At 52.9% G+C, this 21725-nt stretch overlaps 1 protein-coding gene across 1 annotated transcript; it reads left to right on the top strand.

Moving 5' to 3' along the window:
- Positions 1–289: 289 nt before the first annotated feature.
- Positions 290–20391, top strand: RPRD2 (regulation of nuclear pre-mRNA domain containing 2). Its single transcript, XM_076359727.1, is given in 12 exon segments — positions 290–505; positions 7057–7186; positions 9788–9888; positions 11144–11221; positions 12571–12623; positions 13394–13520; positions 14444–14619; positions 15302–15587; positions 16031–16306; positions 16599–16802; positions 17501–19546; positions 19549–20391. Coding segments are annotated over 12 exon segments (4371 nt in total). The 5' UTR covers positions 290–291; the 3' UTR covers positions 20229–20391.
- Positions 20392–21725: the final 1334 nt, after the last annotated feature.

Here is a 21725-nt window from a genome sequence, read left to right as displayed (position 1 = left end):
GGGGGGGCCGGCCGGTGACCGCGCCGCCGCCGCCGCTCCCAGCCGCCGCCCGGGGCAGCGGGACGGGCCCGACGGGCCGCGGCCGAACGATCGCCCTCGGGGCGGCGCCGCCGCCGCCCGCCGCCTTTCCTCGGCCCGGCGCAGCGGGCCGTCCGCGTTCCCCGCCCCGCCGCGGCGGGCCCCGCCGCCTCCTGAGGCGCCGCCGCCCGGGCCCCGCCGGGCCGAGAGCGGAGCGGGGAGCGCCGCGCCGCCGCCGTCCGCGCGGCCCGGCTGGGCGAGCAGGGCGGGAAGATGGCGGCGGGCGGCGGAGGCGGCGGCCGGGCCTCCTCCTCCTCGGCCGCCGCCTCCTCCTCTTCGGCCGGCGCGCTGGAGGCCTCGCTCGACAGGAAGCTGCAGGCGGTGACCAACACGATGGAGTCCATCCAGGGTCTCTCCTCCTGGTGCCTGGAGAACAAGCGGCACCACAGCACCATCGTCTACCACTGGATGAAGTGGCTGCGCCGCTGTGAGTGCGGGGCGGCGGGGGGAGGGGGGGGGCGGCGGGCGGCCGGGACCGCGAGCGGGACCGGGGGGGGACCGTCCCTTGCGCTCGGGCAGGTGCTCGTCCACCTCCCCGTCGCCTCGTCCCGCTTCGCCCGGTGGCTGTCGGGGCAAGGACCGTACGCGGGGCTAGGAGGCTGTCGGCTGCCGCTGGCTGCGGTTGGGGATTGGCGGGGGGGGGGAAAGGAGACGGGGTGCAGCTTACGCGGCTGTGCCGGAGGTTTCGGACCCGACGTCTGAAAATCCGAGGTCCTCTGATCGCTCGGAAACCTGTCGGCGTTGCGCGGCCCCCGGGCAGGGTTTCTGCTTAGTATCACCTTGTCACGCTGAGAAAAACAGAAATTGCGCGGCTGCACCTGAACGGTGGCACCTTCAGCCTCCTGAATTCTGCGTGTGCTTGCCCGGGATCTTCTAAAACGTTATTTTCAGAGCTGGGGGGGAAAGGTGCCTTTCGGCATCGTGGGGGCGAGGGACCGTCGCCGTCCCTTTCCACGGGCAAAGCAGCCTGTTGTGGGCACAAATAAGCATTGGGTGCCAACGCGCAGATTTGGCGAGCACCCGCAGGCGACGCAACGGTGACCCGAGAGTGGGAAAGTTAATGTTTTCATGAGTCTAAACAAGGCGGCGTTATCTCCGCTGTCTCGCTGCCATGTGAAGGTTTTGCCTGTTGTCGCAGGAGTTAAAGTAAGCTTTGCAGTAACGCGAAGATAACGTTCCCATTCCAAAGCGTTGCTCCGGTTTGTGATCAACCTTTTGTAAAGTTTGGGATAGTTTGTTTTCTCTGTCGAGGCCCTTCTGCAAAGTGCGGAGGGCCCTCTTCCCCCAGCTTTTGATTTACGTTTTTTTCTTGTCCACACACCGTGTGATTAAAGAGAGTAAGGTAAGAGCCCGAGGGCTGTTTTCTGGTCCGTACCGACCTGCTGGTGAGGAGAAGCTGTCCCTGGTCCATCCTGCCTCGCTGTCGTTGCCCATCTCTCCTGGAAATCCTCTTCCCTCTGACAGCCCTCGTCACCAGGGGGGTCCTGTGGGACCGTCCTCGGTCCTCTTCGCCCCCTTGCTCCGGAGCACGCCCCCTCCGAACAAAATCCAGCTCCTGCCTCTCCTCGGGATGTGCAGACGCCTCTGGACTTGGCGTCTCTTGTCACAGCTGCCGTTTGGCTCCTCTCTAGGATCTCGGTGAACGTCTCGCTGTATGTCAGGCTCAACACGACGCGGCTCCTCGTTCTCTGCCTCGGGGCAGGTCCTCGCTTTGCCCAGCCACTCGCCGGGAGCGCGGAGCCTTCGTGCCAGCGCAACTCCCCCATGTTTATCGTCCTACAGCTCCCGTCCCGCTGGCTCGTGGAGCGGAGACTCTTCCCTGGACTCCTGCCGCTTCTCCGTGGCTGACATTTGTCTTTCAGCTCCTGGCCAAGGCGGCCGAGCTTCCAGGGACGCTGCTTTGGCGCTGCCCCTTCCTTCTCCCTTGCACTCCTCCGTTACTCCTTCCCTCCTTCCCAAGCTCATCAAAAGTAATTTAATTGTTCCCACTTGCAGGGCCCTTGACGCTTTGTTCCTGCCCTGCTGGCCCACGTCCGCTGCTGGGCTGTTGGCTCCTGCCCCTGAGCCCTTGGTACCAGCCTGGACTTTTTGTTTTAGTTTGATATGAGCGCTTTCAAGGCTTTCCTTGCGCAGCCCTCACGAGGATCTCCCCTCAACACCCCTCGTGTTTGTCCAAGTTCCTCCTTAAGCATCTTATCCGAGGTACCAGCTCAAACAACCCTTGGCGCGGCCGTGATGCTGCCGTACCCTGACCCCTGATTATTTGGTTACTTCCCGCTTATGCGGGGCTTTTTTTTTCCTGCTTTTCCCTTCATGGTACACTTCATTCTCTGCCCCAAGGACCTTGCAGCCCCTCTGTGCTCTCACGTGGCGGGAAGGCGCGGTCCCGATCAGAAGAGTTCAGTGGTAATAACAACGGCCAGTACAGCTTGCTTTTGGGTTCCTTTTCCAGCTTTTAAATATTTTAACTCTAAAGCTTCTAAGAACGCGTGAAAGCTGCTTTTTCCAGGGAGCTCCTTGCGAAGGATGGATGTGGTGGGATTGGGGGCTATATCTTGGCGCTCTGCCTGGGTGAAGATGAAGGCGCCTGCATTTAATCGGGGGGTGAAGCGCCTTCGTATCTCTTGGATGCGCGTCTCCGTTAAGTGTGAAACCCTTGAGTAGGGCGGTTCTTGCCCAGTGTCTCTCCAGCGATGCCAGCGTTGGGCTGAGGGAGGTTTCTTGCAGGAGGCTTGCAGAAAATGTCAAGTGGAGGGGGGGGGGGGAATGGGCCTTTTTATTCTCTGTCGTCTATAAATCAGAGTAAGTAGGCGTTGGGCTGGCCTGCGGGGCAGTTGGTGCTCCTGCCTCGGGCTGTGAAGGGATTTTGCCCGAGCGTTGGTGGTCTCGTGGGTGCTCCTGCCCCGGGGGGTGGTCGGTCCCTCTCCCCCTGCACACTCTTGAGAGGGAACGGCTGCATTTTGCTGTGGGTATTCCCTAGCATCTGCGTTTTGCCGTATCTCAACGGATTTTTCTGCGCTTCGCTGTTAGATACTTGTTTCAGCTGATGTGCAATGTCCAGTTTAACCGAAGATGCAGCTATTTGGACAAAGGATTGTGTCCTTTCAGGAAAAAAAAAAAGAGTTGCTGGTATTTAAATACGTTGCTGTTGGCATGGGCATCTCCCTTCCCGGGTCAAGGCTTGTCCTGAGCACGAGCCAGTCACAGCTGCGGCCGTTGGCCAAGAGCTTCGCGACGTAAATGTTTCTGCGAGGTGACGCTGCGATAACTTTACCTCTGGGAAGTTTCTGTTGGTGAATCAAGAGCTTTCTTGCAGGAGGGTCGTCTCGTCACTGCGTTCACGTGAACAGCTCTTAAATGCGAGTTAAATTGGACACATCACATGCTGGCCGCCTGGAGGTGTCGGTCGGTGGAGCTGGTGGACGTCCTGGAGCTGAGCAAAAAGCTGGGGTGGGCTCAGTTATAAAATTTCCTGTTTCTTTTCTGTATTTCCTCTCCGATTTAAGCCGAGACAGTCTAAGAGTAATTAAGAAGCCGTTCACCCGTCGGATACGGCCAGTTGCATAATGTGCTCGAAACCCCTCGTACAAAGTGCGTTTTGGACCCAAAGGCGCTTGGTTTTCTTCGTGCGGCTTGTCCGTAGCCTAGGTATTGGTCTAGCATGGATTTTTCCTACTGTACAATTTGGGTGACTCTTGTTTTAGAAATACTAGCTCTAAATCTAGGAGCTAAATTAATTCTGCCTTGGCTGAGGTCCGCGTTCAGCCTTGTGGAAACGGTGGCGGAGGTGATGGTGCAAGCTGTGCTCCTTCCGTATGGCGTTTGTCTTGAAGTTGGCTCTGGGTTTTTCTGCTGCATTTGAAGGCTGTGTATACGTCGAGTCGTTTAAATCGGAGGTTTATATATCTTCAAGATCTATTTTGCGTTACGGCATAAGGTCTGAAATCGGCGCTCTCTCTGCTGGTGAACGACGTCGCTGAGATCGAAAGAGCATCCAGTGACCAGCGGGTGAATTAGCAGTGGAGTGCTGGGTTTTAATTAAATTGCAGAAAACTCATTTTGCTGGGATGATGATCTGATAGATTATTGAGGCTGGCGTTTTGGGGAAAGCTGGCTCCCAATCGTTTCAGGAAGCCAGGCGAGCGCAGCACCGCTCCGGTTGGATTTCCAGCCCTCCAGGCAGAGCAGAGCGCTCCTCGCTCCGCTCCTCGCTCAAACAAACCAACCCCGACCTGCCATGTAAGCACGTTTAGGGTGAAGGTTGTAAATAACACTTTCTGGTAAGGAATCCTTGGGCTTGTTGTGTTTGTTACTATAAAAGCTTATTCTGGGACAAGGGAGGCTCCTTGACATGGCAGCTGCCGGAGCTGTGTTGGAGTAGCCTGGTGGGAAGGATGAAAAATAATCTTCAGCGAAAAAATAGCTGGAAAAACACGTGAGGAGCGAAGTTACAGGTGAGAAGCCGGCTGCGGTGCTGGTGGAGGCAGCGGCTGTGCGATGCCTGGCTCGGGTCTCGCACCTTTGGCCCTGTGTTCCGGCGGCCGCTGCGGGCAGGGGCAGCGGAGGGGCCGGGGCCGTGGAGAGCAGGGACGTCCCGGGGGCTGGCTGTCCCCTTGACCCACCGCGCGGTTCCTGCCCCCAGGTTTGGGGTCGGACGATGCTTCTTGCTCACCCACCGGTCTGTAGTGACACTTGGTGGGTGCCAGCAACAAGCAAGAAGAATCGGTGCCACTCGTAGGGGCTCTTGGAGGTTCTTCCCTTCACGGCATCAACCTGTTGAGGATTTGACGATCAAACCAAACTAAGCCTTTGCATGTATCCTCTGCTTTGCTTTCCCGAAGAGGCTGCCTTCTGTGAAAGGTCTTCATTTTGAACAAACAACTTGCTAAATTATCCCTTAATATCAGTAGGTCAGCGCAGAGCTCACACGGTCAAAATGTTCCCGGCGTGAGCTTTTAAAGTAAGCTCGCTGCGTGCCGGGACTCCTGTGCTAGGTGGGTGCTGGACCCAGGTCTGCTTGCTTGGTGCCGATTCCTCGTCCGGGATCGAGCCCTTCCGCAGGAAAGGCGTGCGAGAGCACGGGCGAGAGTTGTGTACAGAGAGGAGTCCTGGAAAGCACCAGCGTCTCCCATACGCGAGCACACCGTGTCATTCGTGAGCAGGGATTCTCTTGCCTTATAATAAGGCTTTTGAATAATTGCATTCAGTACGCTAAAAATGTCCTAACCCCGTATTTCTGTGGCTACGATCCTGCTTTGAGGGGCCTCTTGCCAGAAGTCCGTCGGTGGCCGCTGACCCTCTTCTCTGCCTCAGAGAGGAACGTTAGACAAGAGGGAGGCGATCTTTAACAATTAAATTTCCAATAAAAGCGTGTGAGCTTCTTGTTGGCTGGAAAATATGTAGTGGCTTTCCCTTAGGCGCGGTCTAAGGCGTGAATGAGTTTTGGGAAAATCCTGGCTTTATTTCTGGTTGGCTTTGAGCGGGCGGAGAGCGCGGAGCTGCCGGAGATTGAGTCGCCGCGGTGGGTGGTTTGGGGTTTTTCTGCGACGGGCCGTGAATGTGGGAGCGGTGTCGGTAAGGGTAAGCTCCCACCAAGGGCTCTGGACCAGGGATGGTGCTAAGAGCTTCCCGACGGGAAACCCGGAGACCAGGATAGCCACGAGGTGCAGCCGTGCCGCGGGAAGAGGCTCTGCTGAGGTAGGGACAGCTGGAAAATGAAGCGGGATAGAGAATTAAGGGATTTGTAGAGAAAAACTCTGATTACTAATGCGGCTGGGGTACTGCCGGAGGGGGTGTGTAACGCGGGGAAGGTGGGAACCTGATAGAGCTCGCGGGCACGTGAAAGAAAACCGTCCATTGTCACCGTTCCTATATTTAAATCCTCGCGTTGTGTCGTTAAATTAAGTGAAGAAGCTAATTAGCATGTGGATGAGCTTACTGCGCTACAAGCGCTGTTACTGGCTGACTGAAGAAGAGGTTTGATGAAATCATTAAATTTGGAGCTGAATATAAGGGAGATCAGAGGCGCGTTGTTTGGAGTACGGCTGCGGGTGGGAGGTCTGGGCGCGAAGGTCAGTGCCGGCTCAGCAGGGACAGGGGGGCTGTTTTTGGAGATAGCGATCTCTGGAGGAGAAGGGACGGGGATCCGGGGTCCTTTGTGTGCAGCACAAAAGCTGGCGCCTGGCTGGCGTTAAATCGCACGTCGGAAAGGGACGTCCAGGCAGCCGCGTCCGAGGAACCGGCAGCGCTTCTTAAATATATTAATAAACATTGGTTTATTAATAGGAGGCATTTAAAGGGATGTGGAGAAGGTCTCTCCCTCTCTGTAGTTAAGTGCCCTCTGGACAGCTGTGGACATAGGTACGTGCCTGGTAAAACCTCCCCGATAAAGCTGCCAACCTTAGAGACCATTTTAAGCCATTACAGCTTAAAAAAAGGGAGATTTTACATGAGGATTCTTAGAAAATATGAATAAATGGCCTCTAAACTATTAAACGGTAGGTTGCACTGAGTCAGTAGCCAAGCGGGGTGATGCTGGAGCTTCGGAGACCGGACCAGACACGCGCTCTGGAGCGGTTGGATATCCCCCCCCCCCCCCCGCAGAAGTTCGTGCTGTTTTGTGTTTGGCCTCTTGCACGGGCAGTGCTGATCTTTCTGGCTGAACGGTTCCTTTTGCAGCGCGGGTATCGTAGAAATAGCACAGGGTCAACGGCTTTTTGTGTCCTTTCTAAGCCCGAGTCAGAGTCAAGGCTTGATGTTACCAAACGTTTAGTCTTTGGGAAGATCTGGAAGTGATTTGTAAATTGAAGTCTTCCTCTCGAGTCCCCACTTTTGACCGTTGGACTTGCCCTTGGACGCGCCGTTGACGGAAATGCTGGGAAAAAACCCAAAAGCAGGCACTTAAATGTTGTTATCAGAATGCGGCTGACGTGACTGCTTCTACTTGATGATGAATCTGAATTTTCTTTTTGTCTTTAGCTGCCTTTCCTCATCGACTGAACCTTTTTTACTTGGCCAATGACGTCATACAGAACTGCAAGAGAAAAAATGCGATTGTCTTTCGTGATACGTTTGCAGAAGTGCTTCCTGAAGCTGCTTCGTTAGTGAAGTAAGTAACGATGTGTTGGAAGGTTGAATGTCTCAAAAAATGTGAATTTTTCTTCTGACATCTCAAACTCTCTAGAAACATCATCAATGTTTCAAGGATTTTGTTCGAACAGCTGTGTGGGTTTGAGCTTCTCTACAAGGAGTGTGCTAGAACGGGCGTAGAGCTGGATTTTAATTTGCGTGGGGGTCTCATTTGAGTAAAATTATCACGTGAAGCGGTGCGAGGGGCAAGTCTTGCACCAATACCTGTGTGTGCCCTGTAGCTGTGCCCTCCCCTGCCTCCTCATGCTTGTGCGCGGGCGGCGGTGGCTTGTGCGGCTGCTGGGGGGGGGATGGTGGCAGACTCGGGGGAGTGCTCGCAGCGAGGAGGGGTGCGACAAGTCAGGGAGGAAGAGGAGGAGGTCTTTGAGGTCCTGGGATCTGCCTGCGGTCGACCGCCGTGAGAACACCGTGGCTTCTGCGAGCTTCTCTCTGGCTCCTGTGCTGCCGTACCCATCTGCTAAAACGTTATGTCAAGATGACGCGTTCCCCAGGGTGGTTTTGTGCTCCGCTGGAAATTGGAGACTTTAATTTATTAGAGTAAGGTTGGACGAAAAGATCTCGCGCTGGCACGTGTCCAGGTGGGGCGAGCCCCCCCCTCCCGTCATTACCCCCCCTGCGAGGCAGGTTGCCTTGCTGCCCTCCGTTTTGGTTGCCGAATCGTCCTCAAACCAGACGGCCTTCAAGGGGCGGGACGTGGTAAAAATACGAAGCAGCCTCCTTAGCAGTGAAGTGATGTTGCTGGTTTGTGTCTCTTTGGAGCAGAGTTTGAAGCGGCAGGTGGTTGAACGTAGCATGAGGCAGGGAAAAGGTTGAAGTTGGACTGCTCGTTAGCTTATATTTAAACGTAAGTTGCCAGAAGAGAAAGTTGAAAATGCCGTTAATAGATGCCGACAATGAGGAGGAGGGAGAAAAAATTCTGGGAGTATCAGCTACCAAAGCAAAAGAGAGGAAGGAAAGCGACAGCAAGAATTGCAAGTTACCGATCCTTTGATAGCCCCGACAGGCTTTACCGCGCCCGGTCCTATTCCAGATGTTGGTGTAGAAATGATGAAATGGATAAAAGTTCTGTGAACTTGCTGCTTCCGTCTTTCAGTGTTTGTGTGCCACGGGGGCGTGACTTGGCTGCCTTTCAGGGACCCCGATGGAAGATTTTTGTCTCTTCCCTGTGTACCTCGCTGGCCCTGACAGGTGGTGTCGTTCTGTCTGTCCCTCTGCAAAGCTTTGCATGGCCGGGGACGGCAGCGTCACTCCGCGGCAGAATCTCGGTGACCAACCTTCTTCCAGTCGGTTTAAAAAAAAAAAAAAAAGCAGTAAAAGTGGCCAGAAAATGCGTCGCTCTTTTTTGGGGCGCTGAGCTGGAACGCGAACGCAGCAGGGCTCGAAGGCGAGTCAGACGGCTGCTCGGGTGGTCTTTAAAAAGGTCTCTCCCCACCCGAACGGTTCTGTGAAGCACCCTTCCTTCCATAGCTCTGCCTGGGAGAGCACCCACCGCCCAAGGGTGCGGAGCAGCTCCTTTGCTCTGGGTTTGGAGCCCTGCTGCGGTGCCAGCTGCCGCCCGGGTCCCACAGGGGAGCGGTGGTGGCAGCTCCGCTTTCCAATTAGAGTTTATTATTCCGAGCTCGAGTCCTCTGGGGCGGTCGCTTCTGGTTGCTGGCAGGGTTCGGGCTCACGCGCTGCCCTCGGAGTGCTAAATTCGGGGCGCGTGAACTTTAATTCGGGTTGCTTTGCAGGAAGTGTTCTTCGTTTGGGTGATTAGGAGGGTGATGACTGGTCTGGTCAGGCGTTTTTCCTCTCTTATCCCAAGAGCTGTCCCTTGGGCCTGGGAGAACGCACTCTGAGAGCGGTTGCTTACAGACGTCTTATTTGTCCATTTTTTTTTCCTTGAAACAGAAGCATCCGGATGAAATACGCTATTTGACACCAGGCCGTCTCCTTTTCTTTCTTTCTTTGGAGGTTCTTACAGATGACATTGCTTAACTCCCAAGGCTGATGCTGCTAGGCACAGAGGGGAGGTGTGATCAGAGACGAGCGGGAGAGCTCGTCTTTTTGATGAAGTTCAACACCACCGATCGCCTGCTATACAGTCACTTCTCTCTGAAGTAGTTACTCTCCTCTGTGAAGAGAGTCGTGTTTTATTCCCCCCCCTGCCCTGGAATAATCACTTTTTTCCCAGAGCATCCGTATAGAAAGCTGCTTTGGAAGAGTAACAATTCTTTTTTTTTTTTTTTTTTTTCCCCATGAAGAAAGGCTTCAGAGAAATCCTACTGGTGTTCCTACCACTCTGAAACCTTCTAATTTTACCCCGAAAAGGCATGCCCGTGGCCCCGATCCGTTACGATATGGAAGTGTGTGTGCGCTTAACTCCAAGCGTGTGGACTTGCTGCCTTGGGACCCCTTGCAGTAGAACTAAAGTCATCACCTGGACAGAGAACTTCCCGGTCTGAAGGGTCTTTTAAAGTTTTGATTTAAACACATAATTATTTACATTATTATCCGTTCTAGAATCAGGAGAAATCACAGTGTGGGGGTAAAGAAAACCCAGTATGCTCTTCTTTTTCAGGGATCCATCCGTTTCCAAATCTATCGAAAGAATCTTCAAAATCTGGGAGGACAGAAATGTGTACCCTGAGGAAACCATTTTGGCACTAAAAGAAGCTCTGAGTAAGTTACCTACCCTTTGCATTTCTTACCTTACAAACTAACGCATGAGCTTGATGAGGTTAAAGAAAATGGCTGGAATCGCTGAGTAAAATGAGTTTATCGTGCGTATCTGTTCTTTCCGCATCTGCACCTAGCACAGACTTTAAAGCAGCGAGGCGCCGTGCGTGAGCAGCGCTGAATTCGGCTGCTTCACGGTTTTTTGTACCTTTCTAAAGACAGCTCCGAATCCTTTCACGTAAGCTGGAGTTGTTCCAGCTGAGGTTAAACAGAACGGGAAGGTAAAGTGGTCCTACAAGTCCTGAACATGGTGCCCTGCTAGAGGGCTTGTGTCCCTGGCTCTTCCTTTGAGCGTGAGCCGACTCTCAGCTGCCGCAGTGGGGCGAGGAACAGAGGCGGCTTCCTTCCTTTCTAGTCTGTTTTAGCAATAAGTTGTTTTTACTAATAATATTTGTGGTATAGGAAAGAGGCTGGAAGCAAAGCTGGAGGGTGAAGTGTCCTCGAGCGGTTACGAAAGAACTCTGCTTAAAAGCCGAAACGGCTAATGGTAACTGGGAACACGTTGTAGTCAGTTAAAACCAGAAATTAGCCGATACTCAAATACTTGAAGGAAATTAGCCCACGTTTCTGCTTCACTTGGTTACATCATAAAGAGCTAAAGGTGCTTCAGGAAATCCTCACGTGTGGTTTTGAGAGCCGGTCGTCGTCGTGGCAGGAGAAACACGGTGTCTCGGGTTCGGGCTTTGGCATGTGAAAAGGCTTTAGTTGGGCGTTGCATGTTGAGAAGTGAAGTTTACGCGTACGTTCTGAAATCTCTTAATTTTTCTAACTCGAAAACAAAAATATTTCAGGCGACTTGTAAATTAGGTATGGTGGCTATTTTCCCGACTTGCATTTACTTGCCTGTTGAATGCTGATTTCGTAAAAGCCTACCTAAAGAGCCGAGCGGTGTAGTTTTATTTTTAGATGCCTTGTGTTTTTCCTTTTTACTCTGCTCATTACTGTGATTTTTTGAACTGTCTTAGTGCAAGGGCAAACAGAAACTTGATTTAAAAATGGAAGACCATCCCACAGGTTGCTGTATTCCTGAGTAAACTTAGGTTCTCTTGGGCATCCAGCAGCTCAGCTAAGGAAGTTGGTCTAGGTATTTTAAAACAAATTTCTGTTCACTCTTTTACCGTGCAACCGTATGGCACCAAAACCAGGTTCTTAAAGGAATCCCATAATGCCAGACTGCAAAAAATGAAATGTTTTCCAGGTACCACTTTCAAAACTCAGAAGCAGCTGAAAGAAACTCTGAACAAACAACCGAATAAGCCGTGGAAGAAATCGCAAAGTAAGGAAACAATGTGAACTCTCTGAACTAATATAGAAATTGCCTTCTTGAGGAACAGAAGAAAGGCTAGCCCAAACCGAGCAAAGTACCTGGACTAAAACATGAGCCAGCATGCGTCTTCCAGGCTTGTAAAGCTCCTTACAGACTAATATGTAAAGCACCAAGGAGTTGTTGCTAGAGAACCACTTTTTAAAGGAATGAAGTATGGAAAAAAAAAAAACCCACATATATCTTTATGAGAGCAGAGGTTATGAACAGTAGAGGAAAGAGCTGGTGGAACCTCTTGGAAACTGGCGTTAGACTATTCAGAGATGGAGAGAAGACAGACAGAACCCTGTGCTTTGGCAGCAGGAGGTGGACAGTACCTTCGTGCTCAGGAACACATCTTCAACAGCAAACTAGGTGCTAGGATAAAAGAAAACTGGAAGCTGGCAGTGCAGATAATGAACTCTGGCGTCCGACAGTACCGGGAGTGCAGTCTAGCAGGAAATGCATTTATAATATACCGATCTTACTAATCTCATTACACGCTAAAGCCTTGAATGGTCCGTAAAGCGAGATGGTGGAACGTTAGGTGTAAGATGTGGCGTGCGCCCGCCTGTACAAGTGCTGAGATCAAAAGGTTAACAAAAGAGTTTGGAAGCGTTTATTACTTGGCTTAACATCACAAGCTGCTTTCCCAAACAAAAAGGTGCTATATTCAGCACGGATGAAGGGTTTAGCATTTTGCTTCTTACCAGATGTTTCTCCTGTTTTGTCCAGAAACCAATGGATTTAGTGTCTCTTGACAGCGGGATTCGTTCCTCCCGCTCTGTTAATAAGATGTCAGAATAGAGGTGTAAGAGTTTTTAAGTTGAGAGCGTGGTTAGGCCTAGTAAGTACCGAAGGGAGACCCCGTCCGAAGGAAACGCTGGGCTGCGTCTGTCAGCTCTGAGTCTGGCACTTAGGAAATAACATTGACCACCTTGTAGAGAGGTATAAACTCACTGGGTAAGGCTGTTAGATCGACCCTTGCAGGGACTTGTCGTCCCAACGGTAGAGCTGGAAAAGGTAGGCACAGTAAACTTTTTTTATAGCGCGTTCAAAAAAAACCCATAAAAAGCCATAGTATAATTTGTTGACCTCAGTCACAATCTGGCTGCACGTGACCGTGTCCTGTTTAGCTAATGGAAAGCCCAGAGCATTGAGGGACATCTGTGTGGAGGGGAAAACGTAATGAGTAACAACAGCCTGCGAGCCTTCTGTTGAATTATGTTAAAATATCTTTTTATTAGAACTGCCTTTTGTGACTTACTTTTAGTCGGGGTGTAGTTCCTTGGTTTCTTCATACTTTTTCTTTATTCCAACAGCATCCACAAACCCGAAAGCTGCTTTGAAGTCCAAGATCGTTGCCGAATTCAGAGTAAGTCTGCAAGTGGAAATATTCCGTTGCGCTAACCTCCGTCCTTGGGCTGTGGCTTTAGTGTTGCTTACGTCCACCGGCAGCGTAAGCTTGGTGGGAAGCTCTAGTGCTCGGTGTCTTTTTGTTCCTTGGCATGTAATGCCTCCTAGACGTTTCAGTTGTGGGTTTTGTTAGGGCTGCCGCCCCTTCCGTGCGCTGTTACGCACAACGAGGCAGCTGGAAAGCAGTCGGAGCGGCGCGGAGGCTCCCCACGGAAACACTGGTTTTCATTTGGGGTAACCTCGTACAAGAGAGCAGTTTGCCTTCTCCGGAGCCGCGTGAAATCCACGGGTCCTACGCTTAAAGAGGGGCTGGCTGTTACGGATGGCGCTGAAGGAGGAGTTTCGGGTGGCTGAGGAGTTGGTGGCAAGAAATTTATCTAAATTAGGTCCCCCAAAGGAGTGCGGTGTGTTAACGAAATGCATGGGCACTGGTGGAGTTAAAAAAGAAAATAAAAAAGGCCTGTCCCTGCTCTTAACCATCGTAGCCAGGAGACTTGTAGGATTCCAGCCGCTGCCTGAGCCCGAGTCCGCTGATCTGTTTGACTTGAGGTTGAAAATCCAGAGATCCGCACGGGCCGTTTCTGCCTTCGGAAACGGTCTTGAACCGGGGCGTTGTTTGTGGCTGAAGCAGGCCTGTGCTGTCAGCTCTGTGCAGCAGGGCTTCTCTCCCGCGGAATGTGATGAGGATGCTTTTCTTGTTTGATTTTTTTTTTTTTTTTTTCCCCCCAGCCACAGTCTCTCATTGATGAATTGCTGTTATACAAGCGCTCGGAAGACCAGATAGAACTGAAAGAGAAGCAGCTTTCCACTATGAGAGTGGATGTGTGCAGCACTGAAACACTTAAATGCTTAAAAGGTAAAGACAGCGTATAACGTACGAAACCCGACGTAATTGAAGGAGGTGCAAATGAGGTACCCTAACAGTTGTAGGAGCTCCTCGGTTCTGTTGAGCCTTAGACCAGAAACCAGACTGTGTCTGTAAAACGCCAAAATTTCAAAGCGCAGTTAAGAACCACCAAGCAGGAGCCCAAAACCTCTGTTAATTTGAACCTGTTCGTAGAAACCCGCGGATACAGAGCTCAAGCAAAGCAGAAGTGATGAAGATGTATTTTGTACTATTCAAACACGCCCTCGTATATCATTGGAACGTGCATTGTTCTTAATGTGCTCAGAACTCCTTAAATAATTTCGGATTTAAGTTAATTAAGGCATCCATCAATAGCTTCAGTTTGAGAATGCCAACTGTGAGTGCAACAGCAAGCAGCGCGTGTTAGGGGTAAATGAACTGAGTTACGCTGAGCCGTATTAACAGGCAATTTAGTTGTAAAACTGCAGGTAGCCCTAGCTGTGCTTGGTAATCCGTGACTGCAGTCTTTGAGAAGGTTCACGGTCGTGGTAACTCGTCGGTGTTGTGAACCCCGATGATGTTAGGAACCCTTGGAATGTGGTAACGAAGGGAAGAGAGCACTCGAGATTTTTGCCTCTTCCAAAGTGAGAGTACGCTCTCTGGGTAGTCGAAAGAGTAAAGTTTTACGCTTCTGTGTCTTGAACTTATTTATCACTAATAACGAGTTGAAAAACTTGTTGCTAGCAACTTGGCCTCTTTTTTTCGATGGATACCGACGGGTGGACGGGGCGGTCTGGGGAGTGTACGGCGTGAACAGACAACGTGTCTGTTGTCTGAACGTCCCGGTTGCTGCTGTTGAGGACGCGCTTCCGAGAGCTGATTTCCCGTTTGGCCGATGGCAGCTTATTTCCGCGGTCCTTATCTCCTTGCAGACAAAACAGGAGGAAAGAAGTTCTCCAAGGAGTTTGAAGAAGCAAGTTCAAAGCTGGAAGAGTTTGTAAATGGCTTAGACAAGCAAGTGAAAAATGGCCCCTCTCTCACTGAAGCCCTGGAGAACGCCGGTATATTTTATGAAGCGCAGTATAAAGAAGTCAAGGTGGTAGCAAATGTAAGTATACTTTTCCTCGATCCTCCTCGGGCGGACCGATGTCCGCCTGCGTTTGCTAAGCATCCCAGAGGCTAGAAAACGCATCATCTCGCTATTCACAAATGGAGAGGTTTGGCGCGATTGTTGTACAGACTCTCTCTCAAAAGAGAGCAGAGTTGAGGTGCCGGGTAAGAAAAGGAGACGCTACAAAAATCCATGGGTCGGGAGCTCAGTTCTTGTGTGTTGCTGGAATTTTGTAGCCCTTCTGCATTTTTAAACGGGGGCCAAAATTACGGTTAGTCTTAACAAATTCTAAATTCTAGAAACTGCACAAATTGTGATCAGCGTGCAAACTAGATGAACAAACGAAGAAAGAATTCGGTAAAGCATTGTAAAAACAACCAAACCCCCCCAACCCTACCAAAAAAAAACCCCAAACTGGCAGCGTATTTGTTAATTTTTTTTTTTTTTCCATGAAAATTGTTTCAAGTCATCGGAAAAAGGTTTTCTCTTCCCCTTTTTTTGTGGCCCTTGCTCTGCAAGTCGCACTGAAAAGCTGAGTTCTTACTGCAGACTTCTCGCTGCAGGGGACAGGTAATTCGAAGTGGTTTTCTAAGGCTGTGCGTTACTTCGGTTAGGGAAGCGATAGAGGCATGCTCTCTTCCTATAAAAGGTGCTCAGTCCGACGTCCTTTCTTTCTTAGGCTTATAAAACATTTGCTAATCGAGTGAGCAATCTAAAGAAAAAGCTAGACCAGTTGAAAGCGACGCTTCCTGATCCGGAGGAGTCTCCCGTCCCTTCTCCAAGTATGGACGCCCCATCTCCGACGGGCTCCGAGTCCCCTTTTCAGGGGATGGGGGAGGAGGATAACTCCCGGTCTCCGGTGGTTGGAAGCCGCAAGACACTATCTCCGGAGCCCGTGACGGATAATCGGGATGTGGAAGACATGGAGCTCTCTGATGTGGAGGATGATACGTCTAAAATTATCGGTACGTTCTGCGGGAGCAGCAGAGTAATTGTGTAGAAATTGGATCGAGACAAAACGGCCCTTTCAAGCCCCGTTTGGGATGTAGCGGATGCGCAAAGCCCTTGTTGGGCTGCGGATCGGCGCTGTTGGGTTTCGATCTCCTGCCCCAGTCCCCTGACACAAGCAGGGAAGTCCCGATCCAGCCGTGATTGTTGCCACCTCCCAAACCACTCATCGAAATAACGTTTTTACGTAGCCTGCGGGAATCGGACCTAACGTGCCCTTAACCGGGGTCAGATGAGGATCCCGTTGAAACGCCTTCGGGGATAGAGAATGACAGAAGGGTTTGGGTTGGAAGGGACCTTTTGAAGGGCGTCTGGTCCCGGCCCCCCTGCCGTGGGCAGGGACATCTTCCACTAGGTCAGGTTGCTCAGAGTGACGGTTCTGGTCTTGTTCTCCCTCAAGTGGAAGAGAGGAAGGAGAAGCAGGCTGCTCCAGCTTCGGCACCCGCGAAGCCTGAAAGCGTCCCCAAAGCGGTGCCGTCTACTGCTGCAGCAGGCACAACTTCGGCGACGGTGACGACACCTGCTCAGACTCCTCCGACTCCTCCGGCTCCGAAGGCGGCGAGCGCGCCGCCTGTCCCTCCGTCGCCAGCGCTTGCGTTGCCCAACCTGGCCAACGTGGACCTGGCAAAGATCAGCTCCATTCTTAGCAGTTTAACTTCCGTAATGAAAAATACAGGTGAGTGCTGAAGCGGTGCTAGCCCAGGTGTTTGGTTAATGGAGCTAACAATGGAGTTTTGTTTTGTAATCTTTTGAAGCTTTAATTGTCTCAAAATAAACACGAATGAGTTACTACTTAAGAGATCTGGCTCAGTCTCTGACACACGGCTGTCGGCTTCGTGAGCCTCTCCTTGCTCACGCTCAGTGGGGCTCTGCTGCAGTTGCATCTGTGGAAAACTTGAGCCAAAAAAAAAAAAAAAAGCTTCCGTTCACGAAGCAACGTGAGTGAGTGGTGTGTGCTTCCGTCCTAGGTGTCAGTCCTGCCTCGAGACCTTCTCCGGGAACCCCGACGAGCCCAACAGCTCTTGCTAGTGGCCTGAAGACTCCTGTCATGGGGACTCCGTCTGCTCCTTCAAATCCGTTAGCAAATATTCTCTCCAAAGTTGAAATAACTCCTGAAAGTATTTTGTCTGCTCTCTCCAAAACCCAGACTCAGACTGCACCAGCATTGCAAGGTACCGGAGTGGGTCTTGAGGGAGTGGCTAACTGTGTAGTTGATGGCGGTGGCCGCGCTGAAACGTGCTGCTGGGCTTAGCCTAAAGCGAAAATGAAGGGAGAAAAACTCCTTTGGGACTGTATTAAGTCTTTGGCGAACGCCAGGTGACTTTTCCTCAGGTAGCAGACGTGTTACGGACCCGTGAGTTTTATTACTTTTCTGTCCATCTTCGTACTTTTGCCGTGACCGAAGCGCACTTATCCAGAACACTTCGTGGAAGGGCACTGAACGGGACGGGAGACCGAGAGGTCTTTGTGGTTTCCCCCGTGCTTCTGAGAGCGCTTTTTTCAGAGCAGAAAGCTTCCCAGAGGTGCTGCTCCTGCTTCTGCACCTTGCATGTGTAACCCTGGTCAGCAGTGCAGTGGTTTGGTTGGCTTTTTTTTTTACGCCTGGCTACAAAGCCAGGGTGAGTTATTACCCAGCTTATTCAGATGTATGTTGTAATTTATATGTACGGATCGATCTGAGCCTCTGGCAAAAGCTTGCACCTCGGTGGGTGCTAACGACAATAGTAATGCAGCAAAATCCAGTCATTTTCCTGGCTAAAACCTGAAGTCGTTTTAAGGAACGACGTCTGCCGAAACCTTTCCCTTGGCAGCGGCTCGAGTTGACTTGCCTCTTACCTGAATATCTGAGCGCAGCGTTCTTTTTTTCCAGGTTTGTCATCCTTACTTCAGAGTGTTGCTGGAAATACCGTTCAGTCAAGCGAAACTGCGTCGCAGAGCACTTCGGCCTCGCCAGCCAACACCACTGTTCCTTGCGTGAAGGGGAGGAACGTTCCTTCCAATACTCAGTCCTTTATATCCAAAAGCTTTGGTTATTCTCCGAACTCGTCTACTGCTGAGGTTTCCTCAACTTCAGTTAATAAGGCTCCCGTTGGACATACCCCAGGGCTGTCAAGCTCCAGTTTTAAGCCGCCAGCCAATTCCCTGGGATTTTCCAGTTCTCACCCTACCAGTCCTTCTTCCCTTTTGCCAACAGAAACCTCACTGGGTCAATCCTCCGAAATTTCAAAAGCGAAGCTGGAATCGGAGCCCCCTTCTCCGAGCCTGGAGATGAAGATACACAATTTCTTGAAGGGAAATCCCGGCTTCAGCGGTCTGAACTTGAATATTCCAATTCTCAGCAGCTTAGGGTCCAGCATCGCAACGGAAAGTCACGCGTCTGACTTCCAGCGTGGTCCTACCAGCACTTCCATGGACAATGTGGACGGAACACCGGTGCGCGATGAGCGAAGTGGGACGCCCACCCAGGACGAGATGATGGATAAGCCGACATCGAGCAACGTCGACACTATCTCCCTTCTGTCGAAAATCATGAGCCCCGGTTCTTCTACTCCCAGCAGCACGAGGTCACCTCTTCAGAGCCGGGACGACGGATATCCCCAAGAACTTTCCAATTCCGTGCACGCCTACCGGCCCTTCGGCCTCGGCAGAGAGTCTCCGGCCGGCCTGTACAAGCAGTCTGCAGACAGCATGGAGATACCCTCCTCGTTAATGGACTCCTCCCAGGAGAAGTTTTACCCGGACACCTCTTTTCAAGAAGACGAAGATTACCGCGACTTCGATTACTCCGGGCCGCCGCCGTCGGCCATGCTAAACCTGGAGAAGAAGCCCGCCAAGTCTATCTTGAAATCGAGTAAACTCTCTGAAGCTGCAGAGTACCAGCCGGTCCTGTCCAGCTACGGTCAAAGATCGCAGGAGTTTGGCGTGAAGTCGTCCTTCCCTCAGTCGATGAGGTCTATTCTCGATCAGAGCGAGAGCTGCGACCCGCTGGCGTCGTCTCCAGGGATGTACGGGAGCTACGGCCTCAGGGGAAACGACTCCACCTCGGACGGCTCCCCTTCGCCCGGCAAGAACGACGTGTTTTTCACGCCGGACTCCAATCACAACAACTTACCGAAATCGGTGGTGCACTCTGGCCTCTCGCAGAAGCAATACCCGGACTCGCCCCACTCGATTCCCCACCGCTCGCTTTTCTCTTCTCAAAACGCCCTCTCCAGCCCGGCGGGCAGAGCGCCCGCGGCAAGCGTGGAGAAATCGTTGGGTTCTTCCATTTCCGCCACGTCGACCATCGAGTTCAAGAACATGCTCAAAAACGCCTCCCGTAAGCCCTCCGAGGAGAAGCATTTTGGCCAGATTTCCAAAAGTGGCTCCGGCGAGGGGGTGAGCTTGTCCGGCCACGGCCCAGCCGGAGCTCCCAAGGGAGAGCCGCAGCCGCAGGAGGAGCACTACCGCATAGAGACCAGGGTCTCCTCCTCCTGCTTGGACTTGCCCGACAGCACCGAGGAGAAAGGGGCCCCCATCGAAACGCTGGGTTACCACAACGCCTCGAGCAGGGGGATGTCGGGAGAGCCCATCCAGACCGTGGAGTCCATCCGGGTTCTGGGGAAGGGGAACAGAGGACACGGGCGAGAGGCGAGCCGAGCGGCGGGGTGGTTCGAGATGAGCAGCGGCGGGAACGCCTTCGACAACGGGCCCTCGGGCACGTCGGAGCTGCCCGGCATGGGCGGCTTCCCGGCGCCGTACAAGGAGCACGTGCCGCCCTTCCAGGAGAGCGTCAACAACTTCCGAACAAATAACTTCAGCCCCGCTTTCGAGCACCACATGCCGCCGCCGCCGCCCCTCGCGCCGCCTCCCATCGAGCACGGGACTCCCTTCCAGCGGGACCCGGTGGGTCCGCCCGCCGGGCCCCCCGCCGCCCCCCCAAGGACCACGGCAGCCTGTTCCCGAGGGATCACTCGGTCCCTCCCCGCATGCCGTCGGTGGATCACGCCAACCCCTTCTCGAAGGAAACCTCCGCTCCGCTCTCGCTGCCCCACGGCGTCCCCCCGCCTCCCTCCGTGGAGCACGCCGGGGTCCCCTTCCCCACGCCCCCGCCGCCCCCCGTCCCCGGGGAGCACGCCGGCGTCCCCTTCCCCGCCCAACCGCCGCCGGCCGGGGAACACGGCGGCGTCCCCTTCCCCGCGCCACCCCCCATGGCGGTGGAGCACGGCGCCGGCGCCTTCCCCAAGGAGCACGGTACCATCCACCAAGGGACGATGAAGGAGCATTTCGCCGTGCACGCCGGACCCCGGGAGCCGGTGGCCCAGCCCCAACAGCGGGACCACGCCGCAGCCCCCCTGTCCCGCACCCGCGAGGCCGTGGGTCTGACCCCCCTCTCCAGGGAGCAGCTGGGGGCGGCCCGCGGCCTGGGCCCCCCCGCTCACAGGGACGGCGGGAGCCGCGGCGGGGTGCTGGTCAGGACCCCCCGGGCCGAATTCAGGCCGCGAGAGCCCTTCGTAAGCAGAGACCCCTTCCATAGCCTGAAAAGGCCCCGGCCGCCCTTCGGGAGGGGGTCCCCCTTCTTCGCCCCGAAACGCCCCTTCTTCCCCCCCAGGTACTGAAGCAGACGCCCAGCTCCCGAGCGAAGGCATCCGGACGCTGTAGAGAGCAGCGGAGTAGCGCTTTCACTTGGTTTTTCCATACTTTTTTTTTTTTTTTCTTTTGGTCCTTTTCTTTCCCTCGAGAGCCCCATAACCTTCTCCTAAATTAAATGTTCTGCATATATTTTTTTTTTTTTTAATTTTTTTTGGGGGGGAGGGGGGGTTATTTCCCAAGCCCACACAGTTGGTGCGAGACTAGGAGAGGAAAAAAAAAAAAAAAAGAAAAAAAAGGAGAGGAAAAAAAAAAGTTTTAACGGAAAGAAAGCAGCGTTGCTGTTGAAATAAAAACTTCCAGGAGTAGTTTAAAGAGTTGAAGGAAACAAACAAACAAACAAACAAAAAAAAAAAAAAAACAAACAAAAAAAGGAGGAAAAAAAAAAACCAAACCCTAAAAAAAAAAAACCCAAAAGGGCAAGATGAAGCGTGCTGTTGGGATGGTGTGTTTTTAGCCCGTTACCAAATCGCCACCGCAGGGAGGAGCGAAGGGTCCAAGCGGTGGCAGAGACACCCCCCCGCACCCCCCCCATTATCCCCCCCCCCCCCCCCCCGGTGCCTTCCTCTGCAGCCACCCTCGCCGCTCCCCCTCCAGCTGGCGAAAACCACCAAAAAAGAAAAAAAAGGCAAAAAAAAAAAAAAAAACATCACCCACCCACCCACCCTACGACGAGCTCTGCGCCCGCCGGCCGGACTGTTTGGCTCCCGGCGCCCCGGAGGGGTCCCCCAGCCTGTCCCCCCCCACCCCACCCCCCCGCCTCGGGAAAAACCTGTCGTCCGTTGGTTGGTTTTTGGTTTATTTTGGGGTTTTTTGGGTTTTTTTTTTGTTTGTTTGGTTTTTTCTTTTTTTTGGGGGGAGGGGTGTGTTTCCCCCCGCTCCCACCCCCCGGGAACACTGTTGACTTTCTACGTGTGTGTATATAATAATCACTTTTTAATTCCATCTCTCGGATCGTTCAAAACGCGCAGACGGAGCCCGCGGGGGGCTCGGGGCGCTGCCCCCCCCCCCCCCCCCCCCCGCCCAGGGCCGCCCCGCAGCCGCCCCGGCGGCTTTTATATGAAGTTGGGATTTTACTTGATTTTTTTTTTTTTTTTTTTTTTTCCCGTTTGGGGTTTTGGGTTTTGGGGTTTTTTTTTTTTTGTTTTGGTTTTTTTTTGTTGTTGTTGTTGTTGTTTTGGTTTTTGTTTTTAGTTGCTAGAAACCCATCATATATGTTTGATAAAGGTGTAGGGTTAAATATCTACATAAAAATTACAAAAACGAGAAGGTGGCGGGTCCTTTCTTTCCCGCGTGCGCCCGGGTGGGTCTCGGTCACCTCAGCCCCGAGGGGATCCCCGGCCGGGGGGGGGGGGGGCGGCTTCTCCTTCCCCTCTCCCGACCCCGCGGGGCCGGTCGGGCCTCGCACCGAGGCGGGGGCTCGGCGCTGGCTGAACACACACCCCCCCCACACACAACACACACCC

Source organism: Aptenodytes patagonicus, chromosome 26 (assembly GCF_965638725.1).
Source record: "Aptenodytes patagonicus chromosome 26, bAptPat1.pri.cur, whole genome shotgun sequence".
NCBI lineage: Eukaryota > Metazoa > Chordata > Aves > Sphenisciformes > Spheniscidae > Aptenodytes > Aptenodytes patagonicus.
This window is presented reverse-complemented; position numbering and strand designations above follow the sequence as displayed.